The following is a 23908-nucleotide window of genomic DNA, read 5'->3' on the forward strand; positions in this document are numbered from 1 at the left end:
CACAACCTGGTGTTTTCATGATTGGCGTTCATCAACATAAGCATGCAAGTACGAAGAAAGTTCCTATAACATTTGTAAGTCTGGTGGAAATTTTCAGTCAGGTTTGGCTTATGCAAAACTTTACACACAGGTTTACTGACAGTGATAAATGAGGCCCAACGCCTGTCACTCTTAATGAAAAATCCTGTCCTACAGCGCCATCTGCTGTTTGGTGGGTATTTTCTTTTTTTCTTCTTTTTTTTGTGTTTGAATAATTGATTTCCAAAATGATTTTGTACATCAAATTCTCACATAACCTGCCACTTCTGTTATACAACGTGTGATAGATATCTCCCAGCAGGATTAAAATCTCCATGTATATGAGCTTTATCTCACTAACAGACTTCACATCATCATTAGCAAAAATATTGTGGCTTTGAATTTAAAATATTTACAGCTATTATAGGCTTAAGAGTTATTGGATCAATAAATGATACTGATTTTTGTTTACCTGAACTCAAGCATCAATGGAAGGAAGGACATAAACCTATTTACCAAATTATTTTTAATTTACTTCATTTAGAAAGTTATTGGCACCTAAAAAGAATATTGTTGACTAGTTTGTGTAAAAAAAAAAAAAATTACTGAATGTTATTTTTCCATTTTACTAATAGTATGCTGATTTAGGATCTGAGATTCTGTTATTTCTGATGGATATGTTGTCTTTTGGCCAAAAAAACAAACAAACAAAAAAAAAAAACCAAAAAAAACAAACAAAAAAACCACCAAGTGTCGCAGCAGAGACAGCAACATTTGCAGGAAATGCTTTTATTAAAAAAGGGACAGGCGAACACAAAAACAAAATCTGAAACACTTGGCATAATCAAGATGGAGAGACAGGCGTGAGGTCAGGTGATGAAGAAACGGGGAATCAGAGGTCAAGATAAAAGTCGCAGTTGAGAAAACAATCCAGAATAAAAAACCATGAACAGCAGTCAGAAATAAAGGCTTGGTATATCCTGAAGAGGTCACTCTGGGAGCAGGGATCTTTCATGGTCTACTTCTAGTTTGAGGTTCTAGTATTTCGGAGTGTCGGGCATGAAGGTCACTGCAGAGTAGTGGGTCAAGAACATCATGGGCATGGATTCAGTATCTCTCCTCAGGGCTGTAGTCCTCTCAGGCAAATAGGTATTGGTTTACCACTGCAGCTAGTGGCATTGCATCAGTATGCACAGGTACACACAAACCATGACTTTTACTATTCTGCATGTGCATTAATGTAAACTCTCATCTCCTCTGTAATACCAGTTGCAATTGTTCAGTTATGGATCAAGTTTCTGATCATCAGTCTGGCTAAAGCATGAAATAATATCAAAAAGGTAAAACAAACACAATTCTGTGCCAAACAGAGCATCTGGGACAAATGGGGTTTCATGTACACTCTTGAAAAAAGAGATTCCTTGTGGTTCTATATAATAATTGTGTGGACAGGATTTGGAAAAAAACAGTCTCATGCACATCTATAGTTGAGATCTGAGACCAATTATGAACTTTAGTGATGTAGGTGAGTTTGAGGAGCTGTCACAGACAGAATTCCTCACCATGACATAATAAATCACGGATATATTCTAAAATCAAAGCCAAGAGTGCTAATTCAACATTTTCTTTCAGTTTCACATTCTCTCAAAGAGCAGCTTTTCCAGTTTGTCACCCCTGGCCAAAGAACATATTTTATTGATTTTTGAAGTAAACACAACAGATAACATTCTCCTGTACATTTTCTGAAAGTGCAGACTTCAGGGAAAAAAAGCACAAAATATAGCTGTGAGCAGCAATTATCGGGGTTCAAGCACTTTATGAGCATTAACCATGCATAAAAAGATATTGTGTATTATTTAGCAAGCCTGTAAGCACTTAAATTGGAGATAAAAACAAGTATCTCTACAATTTTGCATGCGTCTTTAGAATCATAAGATGCATGTTCTTACCTAATTTCATGAAGTTTTGAGGTTTTGTTTAGGAATTATAGGCTTTTGGGTACGGTTCTTCATGCCCATATTTATAAATGACCCTGTTATAACCATACAAAGACTAAATTTCAACATTTTTTTCATAATTATTGACACAGGGAATCCAGAAAATACAGTCCAGGGAAATATACTTTCCCTGAGGTTGAGGTTGAGTGAAAAATGTAGGAATAGTTTTTTAAATAGTCACAAATATTTAATGATTTGACCAGTGGTTCTTGAGACAAAGTTGTTAAGTATTAGGAGGTCTAATATATTATATCCATAATGTGTGTGTTTGTGAGACACTCTCTGAAGTTTGGGCAGAAATGAGGAAGTGGGGGGCAGGCTTGGGAACAACTCAAGAGGCACTTTATTCTGTGTCTTTTCAGTGTCTTTTCGTTCACTTTTCAGTGGTTTTATTTTCCCCAATACACACACAAACACATGCACACACACGGCTCTGTGCGGGTTGCTCTCTCTCTCGAGGTACTCATCTCTCACCTTTTTATCCTTGCCTCCACTCAATGAAACACAAAACACTCATTAATAGAATTTCACACAGGTGTGCATTCCTCACCACTCACCTTCTCTGGCTCCGCCCTCCATTCAAAAACCAGTGCCTTAGCACGCCCCCACTTCCACATACCCCACCGCCTATCATGCTTCTATCATGCTGTACTTAGTCTCTCACACGGGGGGCTTGCGGCTGATGTACAGCATAGGGCGCTCCTCCCCCTGCACTACCTGGGACAACACAGCCCCAACCCCCAGTCTGATGCGTCTGTAGGGGATCTACAAGTTCTATTTCGCAAAAGCTTTTATTTTGAAATTTGACACGGGCGCTGCCATTTTCTTTCTCAGGTGTGTGACGATCGCACAGGCGGGAGAGAAAAAGAGCGAGAGGAGCAGCGGCGAGCTGATGAAGGATGTGACAATTTTCGAACTTTTTATTACATTAAAAAGTTACGTTTAGACTGATGACATGCATTAGAGCCGCATGACGTTGCTTCTAAGTTTCTGTTTGTCTTAACAAGCCAGATATTAATAGTGGCGTAACAAGTTTTCCATCGTGCTCGTGTGTGAAGCTGGGCGATAGGCTGTTAGAGTTTATTAAGTTATTTAGCGTTGGGGTTGAATACTCCTGTGTTTTTTTTGTGTGTGTTTTGCATCCAGATTTTTGTTTTTGTTAGTTCAAACGAACTCAAAACGTGGTGGATGCCGTTGCTTATTTTTGCGAGGAGAGTTGGCTGATTTGTTGGATGGGACAGTATATTGTTCGTGTTATCGGGCTGATCTCCGTTAGACAGGATTGCGGCCTCGTAGGATCGAGTGGTAGTCTTCAGGATCACGGGGGCAATCGTTGGGGATCATAGAGTGAAGGAACACTACCCTGCCTATACGGACACCTTTCAGCGCTCTGCCCATGATGTAGTGATGTGGTGATATACATTATTTTCTTCATTTTCCACTGAACGCTGGTAAGCAAGTAATCTTTTCTTTTCAATGAGTATAAAGACTGAACGGTGCTTTTAAAAGAACAACACTCATGCGTGGAACTGTGACCTGTGAATTTCTCTGCAGAGTGATTCATATACTTTCTTTTGCAAGTCTATGGACATTCTGGCACATGAACGGACCGAGTATTATTTTCCTGGATTTTTGAAGTGAACTTTTCAAATTTTGAGCTGAACTGAAGTGAACTGATTAAATCAAACTGACTGTGAATGTGAAACTTACCAGTGTGGTAAAAGAGGCACACTGATTGTTGTTCAAGGTTCAATAGAAACAGTCACAAATTGTTGATATTTTCTTTATTGTTGTCTATATTTGATTTCATTCTTTTATTCTTCCTGTGAAGGAACAAAAGAAAAGAAATAAGTTACAATTCATTTAATTCGTCCCTTAAGTCCAATATTTGTCATCTAAATAAATATTTCTGGTTAGTTACACTGAAACTCTGTTAAGTTGAGTCATTTATACTAAGGAGTGGGGGCGTCTTACCTGTCTTGTTAGATCTAGGGGAGGATGGGTTTTGCAGTCAAAAGCTCTTATCTTCTAAGCTCTTATAGGTTATCTGCACATGCTCCAGGGCCCACCTCACCTCATCTGTAGCACCTAACACGACAGGCACCAACATATAACCTCAGTTATACAGAGACCTAAAGCATTTGGTGGGGGGGACTAAGATCCTGGTACTCACTCAGTCTTCCTTAGTTAAGTGCTTAATATTTCCCCCACAAGGCAGTGGCATATTCCCCTCCGCCACACATCTGTCTGTAAAACAAAAAGGAGAGGGAAGTCAGGAGAATGTAAGAGTGGATTGTCACAGAGTGCAGCTTTTACCTGAGTGACAGCCTGCTGTCACGGCTCCGTCCACTGGACCAGATCTGGTGCTCCCTTTTTAGTGAGATCAGTCAGTGGGCTGGTGACGTCCGAATAATTAGGCACAAACCTTTGATAATAGCCAGCCAGCACCAGAAACTGTCTCACCTCCTTTTTGGTCTTGGGTCTTGGGCAGGCCATAATTGCTACTGTCTTATCAATTTGGATCATATCACCTGTCCAATCGCACACTTCTTTGGGTTCAACGTGAGTCCCGCCCATCTCAGCAATCTCAGAACAGCCTTCAGATGCTGCATGTGCTGCTGCCAATCATTACTGTAAATAATAGTATCATCTAAATAGGCAGCAGCATAAGCAGCATGTGAACGGTGGATTCCGTTCGTGAGTCGCTGGAAAGTGGCTGGAGCCCAGAACAACCCAAAAGGACGTGTCACAAATTGGTGTAACCCAAACGGAGTGGAAAAGGCCATTTTTTTGCAAGATATTGTATTCAAGGGGATCTGCCAATATCTCTTTTTCAAATCCAGTGTAGAATAAAAGCAAGCCACGCCTAGACGATCGAGCAGTTTTTCAATGCGAGGCATTGAGTATGCGTCGAATTTGCACACTGCATTGACTTTCATAAAGTTCACACAAAATTGGACCATCCTGTTGGTTTTGGGCACCAAAAACACCAGGCTGCTCCAGTCACTGTGGGACTCTTTGATTACCCCATGTCAAGCATAGCCTCAAGTTCCTCCCCAACCACATTTTTTTTGTGTTCAGGCAGCCGGTAGGGGCGGCTGCGTCCCACCACCCCTAGGGTTGTCTCTATGTGGTGCTCTATGAGATTAGTACTACCGGGGAGCGGCGAGAACACATTGGAAAATTCTACATGCAGTTTAGAAATGTCCGTGACATGGGAAGTGGAGAGGTGGTCTTCATAAGGGGCCGGGGTGGATTGAGCTGCCGTTTTTAGATTCACCTCCGGTCCTAGCTCCTCCCTCTCTGAGATGACCATCACCAAAGCCATGGGAACCATCTTCCTCCACGGTTGGAGGAGGTTAAGTGATAATCCTGCCATGCCCCGCCTCTATCCATTTGCCTTACCTGATAGTCAACATCCCCAACTCGCCATGTGATCTCAAAGGGTCCTTGCTACTTGGCAAGTAATTTAGAGATTGATGTGCGTAACAAAATAAGCACTTTAACTCCTGGTGCGAACTCTCGTAGCTGAGTACCCCGGTATACAGCTGGGATTGACGTTCATGCGTGGTATAATAATTTGAACAGGGACAACCACATGGAGGCTTGCAGGACCTCTTGTACTGCAAATAACAGGGGCTCTAGCCACTTATACCAATTCCACGCATCATTGTGAATAAACTTACGGATCATGTTTTCAAGCATTTGATTAAACCGTTTGACCGGCCTTTCTGTCTGCGGATGATAAACGCTGGCAAATCGATTTAATCCCCAGCAATTCGTAATGCTCGTTTAAGTTATTTTATATTTGATTAACTTGATAAATAGAAAAAATTAATAATTACACTTAGCATCCATTTTATTAGGAACACCTGTACACCTGCACATTCATGCAGTTATCAAATCAGCCAATCATGTGGCAGCAGCACAATGCATAAAATCCTACAGATACAGGTCAAGAGCTTCAATTAATGTTCACATCAAACATCAGAATGGGGAAAAAGTGTGACTTTAATTGTGGCATCGTTGTTGGTACCAGATGGGGTGGTTGAATATTTCAGAAACTACTGATCTCCTGACAACTGCTTCTAGAGTTTACACAGTAATGTTAATGTTTTCTTAGTATTGAGCAAGGGGAAACAGTTCTTGGCTTTCCAGTTGAGCTGAAGATCCTTGGTATGCTAGCTCATACACATAGTATTACAAAATTTGCAAACATTAACTGATGCATGGGGATAGACAATGCCCCTTGGCCTACTATTCTAGGCGTTTGGACCCTGCAAAATGTTGTTTCTTTGGGCAACACTTTCACAGATTCAGCAGCTAAATGAGTGGCTTTCCTCTACTGCTTTGGTACAGATGCAGTTAATAACTTCCGATTTCTCTTTCACTTCTGCACAGGATATTCCTCTAATTCAGCAACATGCAACACCCATGGATCTGAGAGACTAGCATGCACATTGTACCAAAAATCCTGTTACCCATGTATGGATTGACAAAAAAGGCCAGCTCTTCCTAAAGTCATGTTTCCCTTTCTTGACAAAATTACTCATGGCGCTGACTATGTTTCTAAGGCAGGTATGATAAGCATCGTGAATAAACAATTTTACGTGCCTGGTTTTGCTAATTTTGTGACAAAATTTTGCAAACAGAGGGTGATATTTTGCAAATGAACATAGGTAAAGGGATTCAAACTACAGCTAGTGCACATCCAACTCAGTCAGCTCCATTTGAACATTTGCTGATGGATTTTGTCAAACTCGATACAGTAAATGGATATAAATACTGTCTGGTGATTTGACATGTTTTCTACAAATGTTTTCTTTGCAGGAGACAAGATGCACTCACAGTGGCTAAAAAATTGGTGACAGAAGTCAAGGAATACAGTAGAAAATTTCTTCTGTGGGTAAAATTGTGGAAAGTTTATCACTTTCCACTTAGGCTTTGAGTTGAAGCATTATTGTGCTTATCACCCTCAGTCAGCAGCAGCGGTGGAACGACTGAACCAAAGCACCAGCTGACTTTTGAAAGAGTCCTAACCTAAGCCCTACAGAGCATCTATAGAATGCAGTGGAGAAGACATTACCAGAATGTTGCTCTAGAGTGGATGAATTGCACATTTGTAAGTGTGGCTCAAGTGTCCAAATACTTTCTGGGTCCACTGCATCTGAAATTGAGGAACTATCACACAGATTGAATCAGTCAAGACAATTAAAATTATATGACATGATTTCAATAAATAAAATAATTCATTTGTGAAAATATTTTGCTATTTGTAGTGAAGGTATTTCCCCTGTATGTATCCTGCAGGACACACACGCTCGCCATGTCCTGCAGAATTTCAGATCTGTCCTGTACAATAGTCTTGCAGGAAGTGTGTGTTTTAAATGAACTAAATAGACCTGCAGGACAGAATTCCTGGAGGATAGAATTCCTGCATATATTTTTTTGTCCTTCCATAGATTTTCTGCAGGTATTTCTACAGGAAAATCAGCTGAAAATCCTGTAGGATATCTGCATAATATTCCTGTAGGATTCCTGTAAGGGTTTTTGTGTCTGCAAATATAGGTCACATTCCTTACATAAATATAAAACATGACACAATTAGGTAAATTAAAGATATAATAAGAATACTTAAGCAATTTTAAGGCACATTATTTGTATGAACATCCAGTACGTTATAAACAGAAGATACAGTCACGATAAGATCTATTACTACAAGCACATCTTATGTAAATAATCATCAAAACCATCATGCTCAGCGTATTATATAACACAAAGTATTACAGGTATTTCTACAGGACAATCAGCTGAAAATCCTGTAGGATATCTGCATAATACATTACACAGTTAGGTAAATTAAAGATATAATAAGAATACTTAAGCAATTTTAAGCGTAATAGATAACACACAATATACCGATACTTAAGTATTATAAATAATTAAAGATACAATCCATTTTAGTGCAAAATGACATCAATCAGTGTTTCAATAAGTTCAATAAGTACCACTGAATAATTATTGATATGAAACTGCTGAGTCATGCATCAAGCAGTATGGACATACAAAGGAAACCACTTACTTTGTCAGCAACACACAATACTACACAAGTAAGTAATGATCACAAAGAGCAATATCCACACAATACCAAGCAAGTACGGTCTGGTAAACAAGATGATATTAACACTGTCAGGTGCAGGTAGACCACACTCTACATAGTTAAATGTAGTCTTAGACAACTTTGTACAACTTTTCTGCATGCTCATTAATCTAAACTCTCACCTCATCTGTAATACCAATTGCAATTGCTCTGTTATGGATCAAATTTCTGATCATCAGTCTGGATAAAGCATGAAATAATGGACATCACTTCTGCACAGGATTTTCCTCTTATTCAGCAACGTGCGACACCCATGGATCTGAGAGACTGGCACGTACATTGTACCAAAGATTCTGTTACCAATGTATGGATTGACAACCAAAAAAAAGTCAGCTCTTCCAAAACCATGTTTCCCTTCATCTCTATCAGCCTTCATCTCTATCAGCACAAGCAGCAGATCTATTTGCCTTCACTAGAGCATGTATTCTTGCTAAAGGGGAATCAATACTGTCTTTACTCACTGCAATTATGCCTTCCGCACACTACGTGACACTGGCATACTTTACAGACATCTGGGTTTACTAACGTCTTCCAGGAAACCCACAGCACATAAAATGCTTATTGTCAACCTCTTGGAAGCTATCCTTTTGCCATCACAAGTGTCTGTCTGTAAATGTTGAGCGCAAAAGATGATGTTGTTTCTTTGGGCAATGCTTTCGCAGATTCAGCAGCTAAACGAGTGGCTTTCACTTCCTCTACTCCTTTGGTATAGATGCAGTTAATAACGTACCGCTGTACTCGGTAATAAAATGATTAAATCTCATCCATCCACGCATAAAACAATTCCTATTACATTTATAACACTCTCAACAATAATATTTTTGCATGTTAAGTACTTAATAAAACTTCTGGTAACTTTTACAAACTTATATATACAAAAGCATGAACTAATTTTTCTGCATCGTGTAGTGAGAAATATATTGTCACTACACGATGCAGAAAAATTAGTTCATGCTTTTGTTACCTCTAGGTTGGATTATTGTAATGCCTTACTGTCTGGATGTTCCAGTAGGAGCATAAACAAGCTCCAGTTAGTCCAGAATGCAGCAGCAAGAGTCCTTACTAGAATCAGAAGATATGACCACATCACCCCTATCTTATCCACACTGCATTGGCTCCCAATCAAATTTAGTATTGATTATAAAATACTACTATTGACCTATAAAGCACTAAATGGTCTCACGCCACAGTACCTGAGTGAACTTTTGGTCTTTAATGATCCGCCATGCCTACTTAGATCAAAAGGTGCAGGCTATTTGTTGGTACCTCGAATAATGCGGGCTACAGCTGGGGGTAGAGCTTTCTTTTACAAAGCCCCACAGTTATGGAACAGCCTTCCACTTAGTGTTCGGGGCTCAGACACAGTCTCAGAATTTAAGTCTAGGCTGAAAACATATTTGTTTAGTCAAGCCTTTAGTGAATAGTTTTTCTTAGGTAAAGGAGCAGGTCTGGAGGGTTTCACAGGCATAGAGTGTTGTGGTGAACTGGGATGTTTGGATGCTGTCGGCCCCCCACTCTCACGCGTTCACTCAGGTTTGTCGACGGTGGAGTGGCTGCTGCTTTATGTCCCAGGGTGCCCTCATGTCTGTGTTAGCTTCTGGCTCTCCCTTTTAGTTATGCTGTCATAGCTAGTCTTGCCGGAGTCCCTGCTTGCACTCTGCATGCAAAGTACATCGTGCTTAACCATTAGAGGACAAAAGCTCACCTAACAATCTCTTCCTTTCTCTCCATCTCTCTCTTTCCCTCACCCTCTGTCGAGCTACACATGCTACTTCTGGACTGCCTGAAGACCTGTTTGGATTGCTGGGGATGGTGCCACCTGGGGGCTGTGGAGATGGCATGGGGATCACATATGGGGAGCTGTACTGTACTGTAATGGCTTGGGACTGCGATTGCTGTAGTGGCTTTGGGGCTGCAGTTGCCACAAGCACCTTCGTACTCAGGACTCCATCAGTGGACAGTGGATAGATTTTAACCAGCCGGACTTCTTGCAAAAACTGTGATAAATTTATTGGTTGCACAATTGCACTATTTGTCCATATAGTACACAATAACAGAAGGGATTTATTTATAATCGCACTATCTGTTGCACCCAGATGAGGATGGGTTCCCTTTTGAGCCTGGTTCCTCTCAAGATTTCTTCCTCATATGATCTCGGGGAGTTTTTCCTTTCCACCGTCGCCACTGGCTTGCTTATTAGGGATAAATTCACAGTGATAAATTCAAATATTTACAATATATTTTTGTGAATCCATTTATTTCTGTAAAGCTGCTTTGTGACAATGTCCATTGTTAAAAGCGCTATACAAATAAAATTGAATTGAATTGAATTATATTGAAGGAGCATCGCTAACTGCTTACCTCTCCTCAGTGTGCTCAATGTGGTCTAAGGACGCAGCGCGGGCTGAACAGAAATGACTTCACGATGAAAAATGAATATAAAACTCCTTTCCCAAAATGACACAAATAAAATACAAAACTAAATTATAACGTTTTCATGAACAAACTAATATAAAGTAAATAAATGAAAATTGAAAGGAAGGATCATTAGTGAAATACATTAATTTAGATCGTGAGTACACACTCTTATTAACATCCGTCACATATTCTTGCTAAAGGGGAATCCCATACTGTCTTTACTGACAGCAATTATGCCTTCCGCACACTACGTGACACTGGCATACTTTACAATCATCGGGGTTTACTGACATCTTCCAGGAATCCTACAGCACATAAAACTCTTCTTGTCAACCTCTCGGAAGCTATCCTTTTGCCATCTGTCTGTAAATGTCGAGCTCATGCCAAAGATGATGATGATGGTTCTGTGGGCAATGCTTTCACACATTCAGCAGCTAAACCAGTGGCTTCCACTTCCTCTACTCTTTTGCTACAGATCTAGTTAATGACTTCTGATTTTTCTTTCACTTCTGCACAGGATTTTCCTCTTATTCAGCAACGTGCGACACCCATGGATCTGAGAGACTGGCACGTACATTGTACCAAAGATTCTGTTACCAATGTATGGATTGACAACCAAAAAAAAGTCAGCTCTTCCAAAACCATGTTTCCCTTCATCTCTATCAGCACAAGCAGCAGAACTATTTGCCTTCACTAGAGCATGTATTCTTGCTAAAGGGGAATCAATACTGTCTTTACTCACTGCAATTATGCCTTCCGCACACTACGTGACACTGGCATACTTTACAGACATCTGGGTTTACTAACGTCTTCCAGGAAACCCACAGCACATAAAATGCTTATTGTCAACCTCTTGGAAGCTATCCTTTTGCCATCACAAGTGTCTGTCTGTAAATGTTGAGCGCAAAAGATGATGATGTTGTTTCTTTGGGCAATGCTTTCGCAGATTCAGCAGCTAAACGAGTGGCTTTCACTTCCTCTACTCCTTTGGTATAGATGCCGTTAATAACGTCTGATTTGTCTTTCACTTCTGCACAGGATCTTCCTCTAATTCAGCAACGTGCGACACCCATGGATCTGAGAGACTGGCATGCACATCGTACCAAAAATCCTGTTACCCATGTATGGATTGACAAAAAAGGCCAGCTCTTCCTAAAGTCATGTTTCCCTTTCTTGACAAAATTACTCATGGTGCTGACTATGTTTCTAAGGCAGGTATGATAAGCATCGTGAATAAACAATTTTACGTGCCTGGTTTTGCTAATTTTGTGACAAAATTTTGCAAACAGAGGGTGATATTTTGCAAATGAACATAGGTAAAGGGATTCAAACTACAGCTAGTGCACATCCAACTCAGTCAGCTCCATTTGAACATTTGCTGATGGATTTTGTCAAACTCGATACAGTAAATGGATATAAATACTGTCTGGTGATTTGACATGTTTTCTACAAATGTTTTCTTTGCAGGAGACAAGATGCACTCACAGTGGCTAAAAAATTGGTGACAGAAGTCAAGGAATACAGTAGAAAATTTCTTCTGTGGGTAAAATTGTGGAAAGTTTATCACTTTCCACTTAGGCTTTGAGTTGAAGCATTATTGTGCTTATCACCCTCAGTCAGCAGCAGCGGTGGAACGACTGAACCAAAGCACCAGCTGACTTTTGAAAGAGTCCTAACCTAAGCCCTACAGAGCATCTATAGAATGCAGTGGAGAAGACATTACCAGAATGTTGCTCTAGAGTGGATGAATTGCACATTTGTAAGTGTGGCTCAAGTGTCCAAATACTTTCTGGGTCCACTGCATCTGAAATTGAGGAACTATCACACAGATTGAATCAGTCAAGACAATTAAAATTATATGACATGATTTCAATAAATAAAATAATTCATTTGTGAAAATACTTTGCTTTTGTAGTGAAGGTATTTCCCCTGTATGTATCCTGCAGGACACACACGCTCGCCATGTCCTGCAGAATTTCAGATCTGTCCTGTACAATAGTCTTGCAGGAAGTGTGTGTTTTAAATGAACTAAATAGACCTGCAGGACAGAATTCCTGGAGGATAGAATTCCTGCATATATTTTTTTGTCCTTCCATAGATTTTCTGCAGGTATTTCTACAGGAAAATCAGCTGAAAATCCTGTAGGATATCTGCATAATATTCCTATAGGATTCCTGTAAGGGTTTTTGTGTCTGCAAATATAGGTCACATTCCTTACATAAATATAAAACATGACACAATTAGGTAAATTAAAGATATAATAAGAATACTTAAGCAATTTTAAGGCACATTATTTGTATGAACATCCAGTACGTTATAAACAGAAGATACAGTCACGATAAGATCTATTACTACAAGCACATCTTATGTAAATAATCATCAAAACCATCATGCTCAGCGTATTATATAACACAAAGTATTACAGGTATTTCTACAGGACAATCAGCTGAAAATCCTGTAGGATATCTGCATAATACATTACACAGTTAGGTAAATTAAAGATATAATAAGAATACTTAAGCAATTTTAAGGCACAAATAAGGCACATTATTTGTATGAACATCCAGTACGTTATAAACAGAAGATACAGTCACGATAAGATCTATTACTACAAGCACATCTTATGTAAATAATCATCAAAACCATCATGCTCAGCGTATTATATAACACAAAGTATTACAGGTATTTCTACAGGACAATCAGCTGAAAATCCTGTAGGATATCTGCATAATACATTACACAGTTAGGTAAATTAAAGATATAATAAGAATACTTAAGCAATTTTAAGCGTAATAGATAACACACAATATACCGATACTTAAGTATTATAAATAATTAAAGATACAATCCATTTTAGTGCAAAATGACATCAATCAGTGTTTCAATAAGTTCAATAAGTACCACTGAATAATTATTGATATGAAACTGCTGAGTCATGCATCAAGCAGTATGGACATACAAAGGAAACCACTTACTTTGTCAGCAACACACAATACTACACAAGTAAGTAATGATCACAAAGAGCAATATCCACACAATACCAAGCAAGTACGGTCTGGTAAACAAGATGATATTAACACTGTCAGGTGCAGGTAGACCACACTCTACATAGTTAAATGTAGTCTTAGACAACTTTGTACAACTTTTCTGCATGCTCATTAATCTAAACTCTCACCTCATCTGTAATACCAATTGCAATTGCTCTGTTATGGATCAAATTTCTGATCATCAGTCTGGATAAAGCATGAAATAATGGACATCAGAAAGGTGAAACAGACACATTTCTGTGCCAAACAGAACATCTGGGACAAATGGGCTTTCATAGCAGTAGCTGGAGAAGTGCTTCCAGTTATTAAGAAGTATTTAGACTGCATTTTACATTCATATTTTTTTATAGTATTCTGAAGTAGCAAGCTAATAATACAGAATGATGCACTGTTTAGACTTTAAAGCTACTAGTTTTAGGATAAACTATTGCCAGTGGGGTTCACCTTATAATTAGATAGAATGTTGGCTGAATAAATAATTTAAGTGGATGGCATTTATGTGAGTATTTAATGAATTACATACTGCTCTCGAAAAAGTATTATATTTATTTATTTAATATGCTCAGGATATATGACTTCCACATCAAACTGGCCAACATCAGATTATTTTAACAATGGAGATTAAATATAAATAAATAAAAACAAATCAAGTAAATACAACAAACTTTACTGCAACATCTTTTTAGTGTATTTATTTTGTGCTCATATTTAATGGTTTTTAATGCAAATGACTCTTTCAGCATAAACAAGAGTAAAGTAAGCCTGCTGTCTACAATTTAGTCTTATAGGCATCATGTACTATAAGTTTAAACATATTTTCTATGAAAAAGAACCACTGCTTTTTTTTAATAATTTATTTGTACGAAAATCTGACATGCAGTTTTGTGAAGTAACGCAAGATTATACTGATAGAAGAATTCACAGAATATCCATTATTCAGTGACTGTCTGTTTAAAACAACATAACCAGCGTAAAGTGGTGTTATTCTTAGGGCGGGTCTCCGAGGCACAGATGGCTGCCAGTCGTTGGCTGTTCTCTTTCAGCTGATTGATGAGCCTTGGCAGGTTATTGTCATAGAGGGGCTCATTCCCTGTGATTTGCTCTGTGGCCATCATCACATCCTCCATCACCTTCATCACAGGCTCCTGGAGGATGAATCTGCGAGTCTGATGTTCAGCCACGCTGACCCTCCCGCTCAGAGCACCCAGGAGGTGGATAGCTCTTCTCACTTTCTGCTGGAAATCAGCTACAGACTCGATCTGCTTATTCACCTTCTGGATTTCTTCACGTGTGTGTTTCAGCTTGTCATCTTTCTGTCTGATGTCACGTTTGGTCTGGGAAATCTTAGACTCGTAGTCAGATACTTTATGTTCGTATTCTTCCACTTCAGTCTCAGACTTCTCCACTTCCTCTTCAGCCACTCTGATAGCACGTGCTGCTTGATCCATTTCAATGACACCACCAATCAGCATGGCAGAACCTGCACAAAGAAGGAACACATGAAATAGTCAGAAGTAACATTTACACAATAAGATTATGATAATGTACAGTATCTAACAGTTCTGTTATATCATTATGTTTATCTGTATGCTGTAATTCTCACCTGCAATCCATCCAACGATTGGTATAACTAACAGCCCCGCCCCAACACCTGTGACAATTTGAGCAGTTTGTTTCCTGCTTTCCTGATCCTGAAGTGTCTGTTTTGTTGAATTAAGATTTGTCCTAGCCTGCTCCAGAGCTCCCTGAGAGTCCCTGTGTAATTTTTCATTAGATTCCTGCTCTGTTCTCAAGTTCTCTAAGGTTTGTTTTGTATCATTCATCTCACATTGGAGTTTTCCCTCAACTTGTGTAAGTCTCTCTAAACTTTCATCCAGAATCTTTAACCCTGAACTGGCTGTCTGTTCCGACTTCTCCAGGTGCTGATGAGCCTGCACTATCTGCTGTCTGATGTAGTTGTACTTGGAGCATTGCCCAGTAACAGGATCTACATGTGCCTTAATCAGGGCCTTGTAGACTCTGTTCAGGGAGGAGATGCCATTTTTCAATGGAACAATAACAGCCACAGCTGTGTTCTTCAGCACGACTCTGCAGATAAAGACACAAAATTTCAACACAGAAAAAAGCCTTAAGTAAAAATAATTTATTTTGGTAATTTAATTTCTGAAAAACGATATTTACTGTTGGATTATTTTTTGTAAACCATTACTTTTAAAAATCAGTTTATTGTTATGAATCATTTCTATGTGAATACTGGTATTCAGCTTACTCGGATGAAGAAAGCTGGGTCATCTTAATCTGAAACAGAAAGTAAAAGTGCTATTGGAGGAAAAAAAATGCAGAATGGAAGAAAGAAAACTTAAATAAATACATGTCTACCCCTTAAATACTATTTTGTGAGCCTTCACCTCAACTTCACTTCACCTCATACTAGTCTCACGTCACACAAGCTTACATTACATTGTTCTGATTTTTCTATTTATTTCTTCTTGTCATAGTCTTTTTTATATTTTACCAGTTTGAATCAAAATGCTTGTTATTACATATTTAAAAACACTAAAAAATGAATCTAGTACTCAGAAAAGCAGCATCCAGTATGATTACCTTGTCACAGCGTTTCTTAAAGACAGACCTCTATTTAAAGTGTGAAATGTTACCTCCTTCTGTATGCTGTTATTTCTCTTCTAGCTCACCACCGTCACTCATGTGAGATTTAAAGATGAGCTCCTTTTATACTAAACTGTAGCAGAGGCGGTTGGGGTGAAAGGGGGAGGGTGGATTACAGAGTATAAATACACAGGGGCTCCATTTGGGTCACAGAGCTGGCAGAGATTATTCACACCTTTACTGAAGACTATCAGGATATCAAGGTAGGAAGAGAGAAAAAAAAAAAGATTTTAATTACTGCACACATTTAATCCTTTTTATACAGTTGGGAATGCAAGAAAGTTTTTTTTAGGTATGCAAAAAAAAGAGTCAAGGATTTAAAAGCCATTGAATTCTTAACAACATAGAACACGTTTTGTGTATGTGTGTGTGTGTGTGTGTGTGTGTGTGAAGGAGCGTGAGTTTTGAGGTGACAAAACCAAACAAATCCAACCCAGGTTAAATAAGGTTAATAGAGTTCATGATGCTTATTTCTCAATCAACTCAGATTTTAACCCTGAGTCAGAGTTTGAGCGTGCGCATGCACATAAAAGCCAGGTGTTTGCAGCAAACAGCCAATAGCGTTCAACATGAAAAAAAAGCAGGTGTGCATACACTTTTCCTTTGAAGAACAAGAAAATATTATGTGGAAATATGAGGAATTAAACCTCTGCCTGAGCTCGGGAACATTGTGTAAATGCGTAAGTTTACTTTCATAGGCTCACAGTGAGAATAAAAGGATTGAAAACTTATAACCCCAACATATTTAATGTAATTTAATTTAATATAAATGTAATCTTTAAAATTAAATCTTAATAAAATAAATATCAATTTGTGAAACTATATTAGGACAAAAATAATGCCACTGCATTATATGACAACGATAAACTACACCACCTGCTGAATATCTATATCTTTCAAAATCACATTGGTTCCATTTAAGTGTATGAATTCAGACGAAGCTCATTCATACAGTATATCAACATGCCATCTTACAAGCTTCTTTTGTAAGCTGAACTAATCCAGAAAAACAGTAATATTTAATATGCTGGGGACATCTAATGGACTTAAACAGTCTCTGCCCTCTGTGTATGGAAGCATTTCATGAACTTGTTCTCTGACAGTTTGCCTAGTCCCTACCCTGCTCGTTTTAAGGCGAATGTCTTCAAATGCACGTTCCCGAGACGGGGGTGAATTTCATTTTCGACTCAACACTGTCTCTTTCTCTCCTGATTTAACATTTTGAAGTGGTTTGAATTACATCTAAACTTCTGTGTTAATATTTTATGCATTATACATATCACTTTGTTTTTAGCAGGAACAACGACACAATGGATTTCCAAATTGCAAAGAAAACTCAAAGCCTCACCACAGCTGAGGAGATGAGAAATCAAACCAAGCTTGTGATGCAGCCGTATGCCAACTGGGAGGAGTATCTGACTCCTGCTCCACTCTCCATAGCCATCCTGGGAGAGCTGGTCTTCATCTCCTCCAAAACAGACTTCTCCATCAACAAGAACCCACCTAAAGCTGGCTACAAGTACATCAGATACCCAGATTCATTTCGTGCCTGCCTCATGCAGGTGTGTAACTCTGGCTGGTGGGCTTTCAACGAGGCCCATAAGAACATGGATCAGATTAGACTCCACACCATGGCAGTTCCAGATTACATGAAGACAGCTGTGAAGATCCTGTTCCAAGGCAATGATGAGGTTGTTGAAGCCCACCTTCCTGATCAGCTGGAGAACATTCGTGTCATTGCAGATGATTGTCTTGAGTTGGCCACTGCAACAGAAAAGCGGTTCACTGATGTCATCAATATTATCCAGGAACTGCTAGAAGCATGTGTAAATGCTGAGTACTTTTATGGGGAGGAGCTGGATGCTATCAAGAAGAAACTGAATGAGGCGAAGCTGAGGAAACAGTCATCTAAAGAAGCTTCTAAACGCTCAGAGAAAGCAATGAAAGCCATGGAAGAGCAACTTAAGGAAGCACATGAAAGTTACAACAAAGCAATGGATTCAGTACCCGGTGGATGGGACTTGATTGGTATGGATCTTGTCGCAGGCTTGACTGAGAGAGTCACAACTCTACTTAATGGAGTAACAGCCGTGATTACCCAGCGAGGGAACCAATACTGGAAAGTTTCCAGAATAATTACTCATGCAATGCATCACATTAAACGTCAAGAATCTGCTGTTGATGGTGTTGATGTAATTAATATTTATAGCAAATCTGCAGAAATCCTGATGTGCACAGTGAATGTACAAGAGTTTGTGCAGGACAACACTATTAACTGGAAAGACTTGTATGATCAAAAGAATAAAGCTACATTAACAGATTTCCAGGCAGATCAGTTCAAAAGAATCAAGGAAAGTTTAAAAGAAAGCCCAAACTGTAAAGAAAAAATTGATGCCCAAAACATATGTGATGAGGGCATTACAATCTGTGCAGAACTAGCAAAGTATGCACCAGAGGGGAAATGTGAAGAAGCCAAAACCAAGAAGCTGATTAAAAGGATCAGAAATCTGACTGAATCAGCTCGAAGTTTCGACAGCAAAAGTAAAGACGTCACAAATTCTCCTTCCCTGGCTCCCAAACCACCAATGATGTATAAAGAAGAAAGTAAATCTCAGAAGATGAGCGCTTCACAAAGAGAATCAGAGAATGCCAGGTTCCGCATAGAGCAGAGCCGCGCTCAACTGGACAAGACCAGAGAGATCTATGAGAAGAGTGTAGAGAACATGGAGAAGAACCAAAATGAGCTGACTGAAATCCTGATCACCATGAGGAACTGCGAGGTCAAAGAGATAGACTTTAACACCACTATACAAATGCTGGTCAAAGGTATGGATGCCATGGGGAGAGTGAAGGAGCAGTGGGAGAAGATGGTGCGTTTCTTTCAGATGGTGTCCAACATCGTGAAAACCAGCCTGACAAGAACCCTTAAAGATTTTGTCTCCACATCTGAAAAGACACAATCACTTTCCTATAACGCAAAGCTCTTCTCCAAAGACCTGCTCTACAGTCAAGCCTTTCAAGCCACTAACATCGCCAGCCTCGTCCACATGATCTCAGCAACCTACACCGAGGTTTCCAACAATCACATCATGGATCGTGTCAGCTCTCTGGGGAAACTGATGGCCATGGACAAGGCAAAGCCAGAGTTTCTTTCTGAGCGTCAGCAGTTACAGAACTCCTGTGATGAGGCTCAGAAAGCCATCTTATGCCTTGTCCTCAAGAACAAGAATGAGTTTGAAAGGAAAAGTGCTGCAAGACTGGAGAAGATTGACAAAGAGTTGCTCGCTATTCTCCCTGCTGCTGCTCCAGAAGAGATAAAGAGCATTCAAGCAGCTGTTCAAAGTGGATTCACAGAGGAAGAGGAAGCAGACTACGCCTGAGTGAATGAAATGAAAAATGAAATGAAAATAAAAAATTCTACTTTTTTTTATATCGAAACACGTAAAGCATGTAATAAATGCAATATATTATCGCAGTATTGCTATTCAGTCTCGTTGTAAAATATGTTTTATAGGGAATTATTTTACTTAAACTTACATTGGTAATTTCTTACATTACATAATATTTTATGTAAGACTTTATGTAAGACTTTACATAATATTATTTTGCAGTTGACTGGAAAATATTCTTGGATCAGCTTGCATCGTATCATTCACACATTTTGTCACATTTAATTAACTCACTTTAAACCTTCCATTCTAACTGCACTCATATTACAAATATTAATATTAAGCCAAACAATTGGAAAGAGTTTCAAGGTCACTGGAGTAACTGGATCCCTGCAGTGTCCTGGTTCAGGTCAGGGTCAAAGTCACTGGAAACGTCATACTGGAAACGTCATACTGGAAGCAGAGCAATGCGCCACTTCAATTCCTGGTACAGACACCTGTCTGTCTCTTTCTGTCTTTCTGACACTGTCTGTCTCTCTTAAGGAGAAATCTTGCCCTACAGCGCCATCTGCTGTTGATCGGAGTAACATTATGTTGTGATTCTGTTCATTTTTTTTATTCGAACAATTTTTCAAAATGCTTTATACACTAAATTCTCACTTTGTGTTTTTTTTTAATCAATAAAACTGAATGCTTATGACTCACGACACATCTGCACTAATTCTAATTCAGTAGATTGTTAATGCCATGAGAGTCTGTTGCTTCTCATAGATATATTGTCTTTGATAATAAAAAAAAGAAATACTTAGCTAATGTACTAATACGAGCTAATTTGAAAAAGCCATGATTACCACAATTGTCAAAAATTGATCAACAATGTTTTTGAATTAAAAATACTTCATTTAAAAAACATATGATTGCATATTTGTTTGTTAAATGAGTAAAGTTAATAAATGTATTTCTTTAAAGGTCACATTTCATATCTGAGTGTTTACAAAAAATAAGCTTATAAAACATGATATATTTATATGTGATGGTTTTGGAACTAAATTAGCTTCATAAATGTGCAATTCTGCTTTTAAATATTCAATCAACCGCATATAATATCACATGCACATCAGCTATGTTACTCAACTACATTACTCATGTTTACTACGGTACTTTACATTACTAGTTATTCAGGTCAACAGTGTTTCTCATGTCAATCACAGCTCAAGTTTCCACAAGAATTAATTTCAAAATTGTACATGAAAATTAGACTTAATTAAGTAAATCTGAGACATATATTAAAATTCTAGATGTTTTCTTATGAGATAGTATTCATGATTATTACTGTGTTGACAAGCTTGGGGGGTGTGTTCTTTAGGGAGGCCGTTAAAGAAGTAAAAAATATGTATTAGATGATTGAGGACAATGGGATTTAGCAGGGGAGAATGTAGCCAAGTGGAGAAAATTAACAAAACTTAACGTTGAGCATAAATTGGTGGTGGGCCCTTTAAGAAACTGTGTTTGCGACACTTGCGTTGCGGCGCTCCAGTATGGAACACGTGCGTGGATTTTAGTGTGAGCAGAGCAACGAACGTAAACTAGTGCTCTGAGTTTGATGCCATTGTTCTGAATTTGACGTTTATGGGTTGCATGCGTGAGGTGGATCGGGTTTGATCACGTTTGGGACACGTGTAAGGACTGGGTATGTACAATGAATGTTAATGAAGTTTCATTTTCTTTATTTAAAGCCCAGTGCATTTGCCTGGTTGTAGTTGAATCTGTCTACATTGGAATATGCATGTTAAAAACAGTTATGAGTGTTCTTAAAACATTTCATACCTTGATAAAATTATTAGAATGTATTAAAAAATTGTTTTTTTTTTTACTCAACATATATTTTCATGGAAAACTGAGGAGTTTAATAGTAAGCTAATGTACCGTTTTAATTTGATTCAAATATTAGTCTCTACCGTATTTCATTTTGTTTTATTTTATTTTACTCCATTTAATTTCATTCTAGTGCAATTCAAAAAGACTGAATTTTCCTTTATCTGAACCCTGAACTTTTTGAAGGTTGTGACTCTTCCTGGACTGAATTTATCAGATTTTGAAATCAGTGCTTAATCTCCTGTTTTTTCTTTTTTGTCAAATAAGCACAACAGAGATATAAGATTTACTTTATTTTATTGATTTTTTTTTTATCAGTACTTAATCCCACCGATCACTGTCCTTCTGAGAGACAGCCGTCAGAATAAAGCCCCTAAAAGATATTTTTTTGTATCCTGTGCTGCTTCCTCACAATCCACAGGCCACACTTACAAGAACCTGCAACTATTCTTTCAAAAATATTTTACAAAATTATTATTGCTTGAGCATGGCAGAGAATGCTTTTGTGAGTATTTTTGTATAAATATATTTTGATTGCAGTGTATGTTGATGAGGCTGGTTGTAACCTTCAAAACAGAGGAACACCATTGATCTCCATGCCAGCGTTCGAGTTCCAAGTCAACATGGAAGCAAAATTATGATCTAAACCATACAATATTTTTTAGGTTGTATTTTTGATACTTCCATTCATTAATTTATTCATTGTTGTGTATGTTGTAGCCACTTTTTGTACTTATAAACACTAAAAATACAAAGTCAGTGACTAAAGAAATAATCAGTCCTCAGTTCAATTCAGTTGTGAAACGTCTGTGAAACACCTTCTGACCAATCAGAATCCAGAATTCACCAGCACTGTGGTGTAATTGGCTTTTGGATGTGTATATTTCATTTTGAGAAGAGTTGTAAATTTTGGAGATTTTCTTCAATCAATAAAGATTTGTAAAATATGTGTACAGAAACATGTACATTCAGGCATGTGTGTGTGTGTGTGTGTGTGTTTGTGTTTGTGTGTGTGGCTGTGTGAATGAAACTGTAATATAACTCATATGAAGCCTAGAAAGTGTGGAACAACAAAAAAGCTGAGCCTTATGTGGGAATTTCTGTGATTGATGTCTTTTATACTCTAAGATGGAGTAATATCATAACATAAAGCCATGTGGTTTGACATGGTTTGATCATAAAAACCAATGGAGTGCCCCCCATACCTTCTTTTTTAAGAATTATGTAGGGAAGAGCACAAGTTTCAATAAGTATTTGATTATAAAGATGTTGGATTTAGGCCCTCTTTGATATCACTGTATGAAATACTTCGCACTAATCAGTTACTTTGGAATACTCTGGTTTCAGACTCAAAGAATGAAACCTCCCTTTGTTAAATAAAAAAAAATACAAAGAATTTAATAAAAATACCAAATCCAATGTAAATAAAATAAAAGTTCATTGTAACTTTCACATAGGCTGTAACTCTACAGTACTGAAAAAATAAAACACCCTTTGTGTGTTAGGTCTGGCTCTTTGGATTCCTTCTATAACTGCAGCTGAATGACTGTTGACCCAGTCAACTATATCAATGTCAAATTTATCTCTTTACACTCAGAGTACTTGAAATCACAAAACTACACAAAATATTGTGTTGTTACAAAAGATTCCAAGAGTCTGCCTACGTTAGCGCTCGCAACCCACACTGCAACTTTTTTGTATTTTACCTTATTTTTTACCTTGTTTTTCGCACTATCATTGAGCTAATCCACGGATATATAACATACGACCGACAAACTTTAATCAACATTGGAATACACTTTACTCACCACTCTAATTCCTGTTTTCCTCCCGACCCTGACTGGCCTCTGGAGATCACTCTGAGCCAGGCAAACAATGGACTTACTCTCCTGAGACGGTGGCAACATGGCCAGGGCACACTCCACACCAATGCCCAGCATATTCTTAGCTAATGTCCAGTCCATTGAAAACAAACTGGAGGACCTTAGAGCCCAGACACAATTCCAGTGAGATTTCAGGGACTGCAACACTCTTTGCCTCACCGAGACATGGCTCATGCCAACCATTCCAGACCATGCTGTACAGCTGCCTGGGTTCTCCCTTCCCCGCATGGACAGGAAGGAGAACTCAGGGAAATTCCGGGGTGGTGGAGTGTGTGTTATGATCAACAACAAATGGTGCAGCACAGGGAGCACCCATCGTCTTATGGAATTATGCAAGCTGGACCTGGAATACCTCGCTGTCAAATGCCATCCCTTTTATTTACCCTGAGAATTCAACTCCGCCATCATCGTGATCTATTATATTCCACCTCAGGCACACACAGACACTGCTTTA

At 38.5% G+C, this 23908-nt stretch overlaps 2 protein-coding genes and 1 long non-coding RNA gene across 5 annotated transcripts in view; 1 reads left to right on the forward strand and 2 right to left on the reverse strand.

Moving 5' to 3' along the window:
* Positions 1–1881: 1881 nt before the first annotated feature.
* Positions 1882–5673, reverse strand: LOC128317686 (uncharacterized). The gene is made up of 3 exons (XR_008301237.1): positions 4189–5673; positions 3990–4103; positions 1882–3838 (listed from the first exon to the last, which is right to left on the reverse strand). It is a non-coding gene; the product is annotated as an uncharacterized LOC128317686 (long non-coding RNA).
* An 8644-nt stretch (positions 5674–14317) lies between these two features.
* LOC128317684 (cancer-associated gene 1 protein-like) lies at positions 14318–16333 on the reverse strand. Its single transcript, XM_053231247.1, has 4 exons — positions 16298–16333; positions 15910–15938; positions 15244–15728; positions 14318–15120 (listed from the first exon to the last, which is right to left on the reverse strand). Exons 2-4 carry the CDS (start codon positions 15930–15932, stop codon positions 14573–14575), a joined length of 1056 nt encoding a protein of 351 aa, XP_053087222.1. The 5' UTR covers positions 15933–15938; positions 16298–16333; the 3' UTR covers positions 14318–14572.
* A 130-nt stretch (positions 16334–16463) lies between these two features.
* The window catches only part of LOC113524044 (uncharacterized), a 55495-nt gene continuing 48050 nt past the window's right edge, over positions 16464–23908 (forward strand). Inside the window, exons 1-3 of one of the 3 annotated variants that reach the window (XR_008301263.1) lie at positions 16464–16510; positions 17602–21386; positions 22112–22520. Coding sequence is in view for 1 of the 3 variants with exons in the window: in XM_053231454.1 (XP_053087429.1) it covers positions 17618–19687 (2070 nt within the window). In the remaining 2 variants the exon portion in view is untranslated. Of the gene's footprint in view, positions 16511–17601; positions 22521–23908 lie in introns of those variants that run through there. The other 2 variants (XR_008301264.1, XM_053231454.1) reach the window with 2 other exon arrangements.

The sequence above is a fragment of the Pangasianodon hypophthalmus genome, chromosome 29 (assembly GCF_027358585.1).
Source record: "Pangasianodon hypophthalmus isolate fPanHyp1 chromosome 29, fPanHyp1.pri, whole genome shotgun sequence".
NCBI lineage: Eukaryota > Metazoa > Chordata > Actinopteri > Siluriformes > Pangasiidae > Pangasianodon > Pangasianodon hypophthalmus.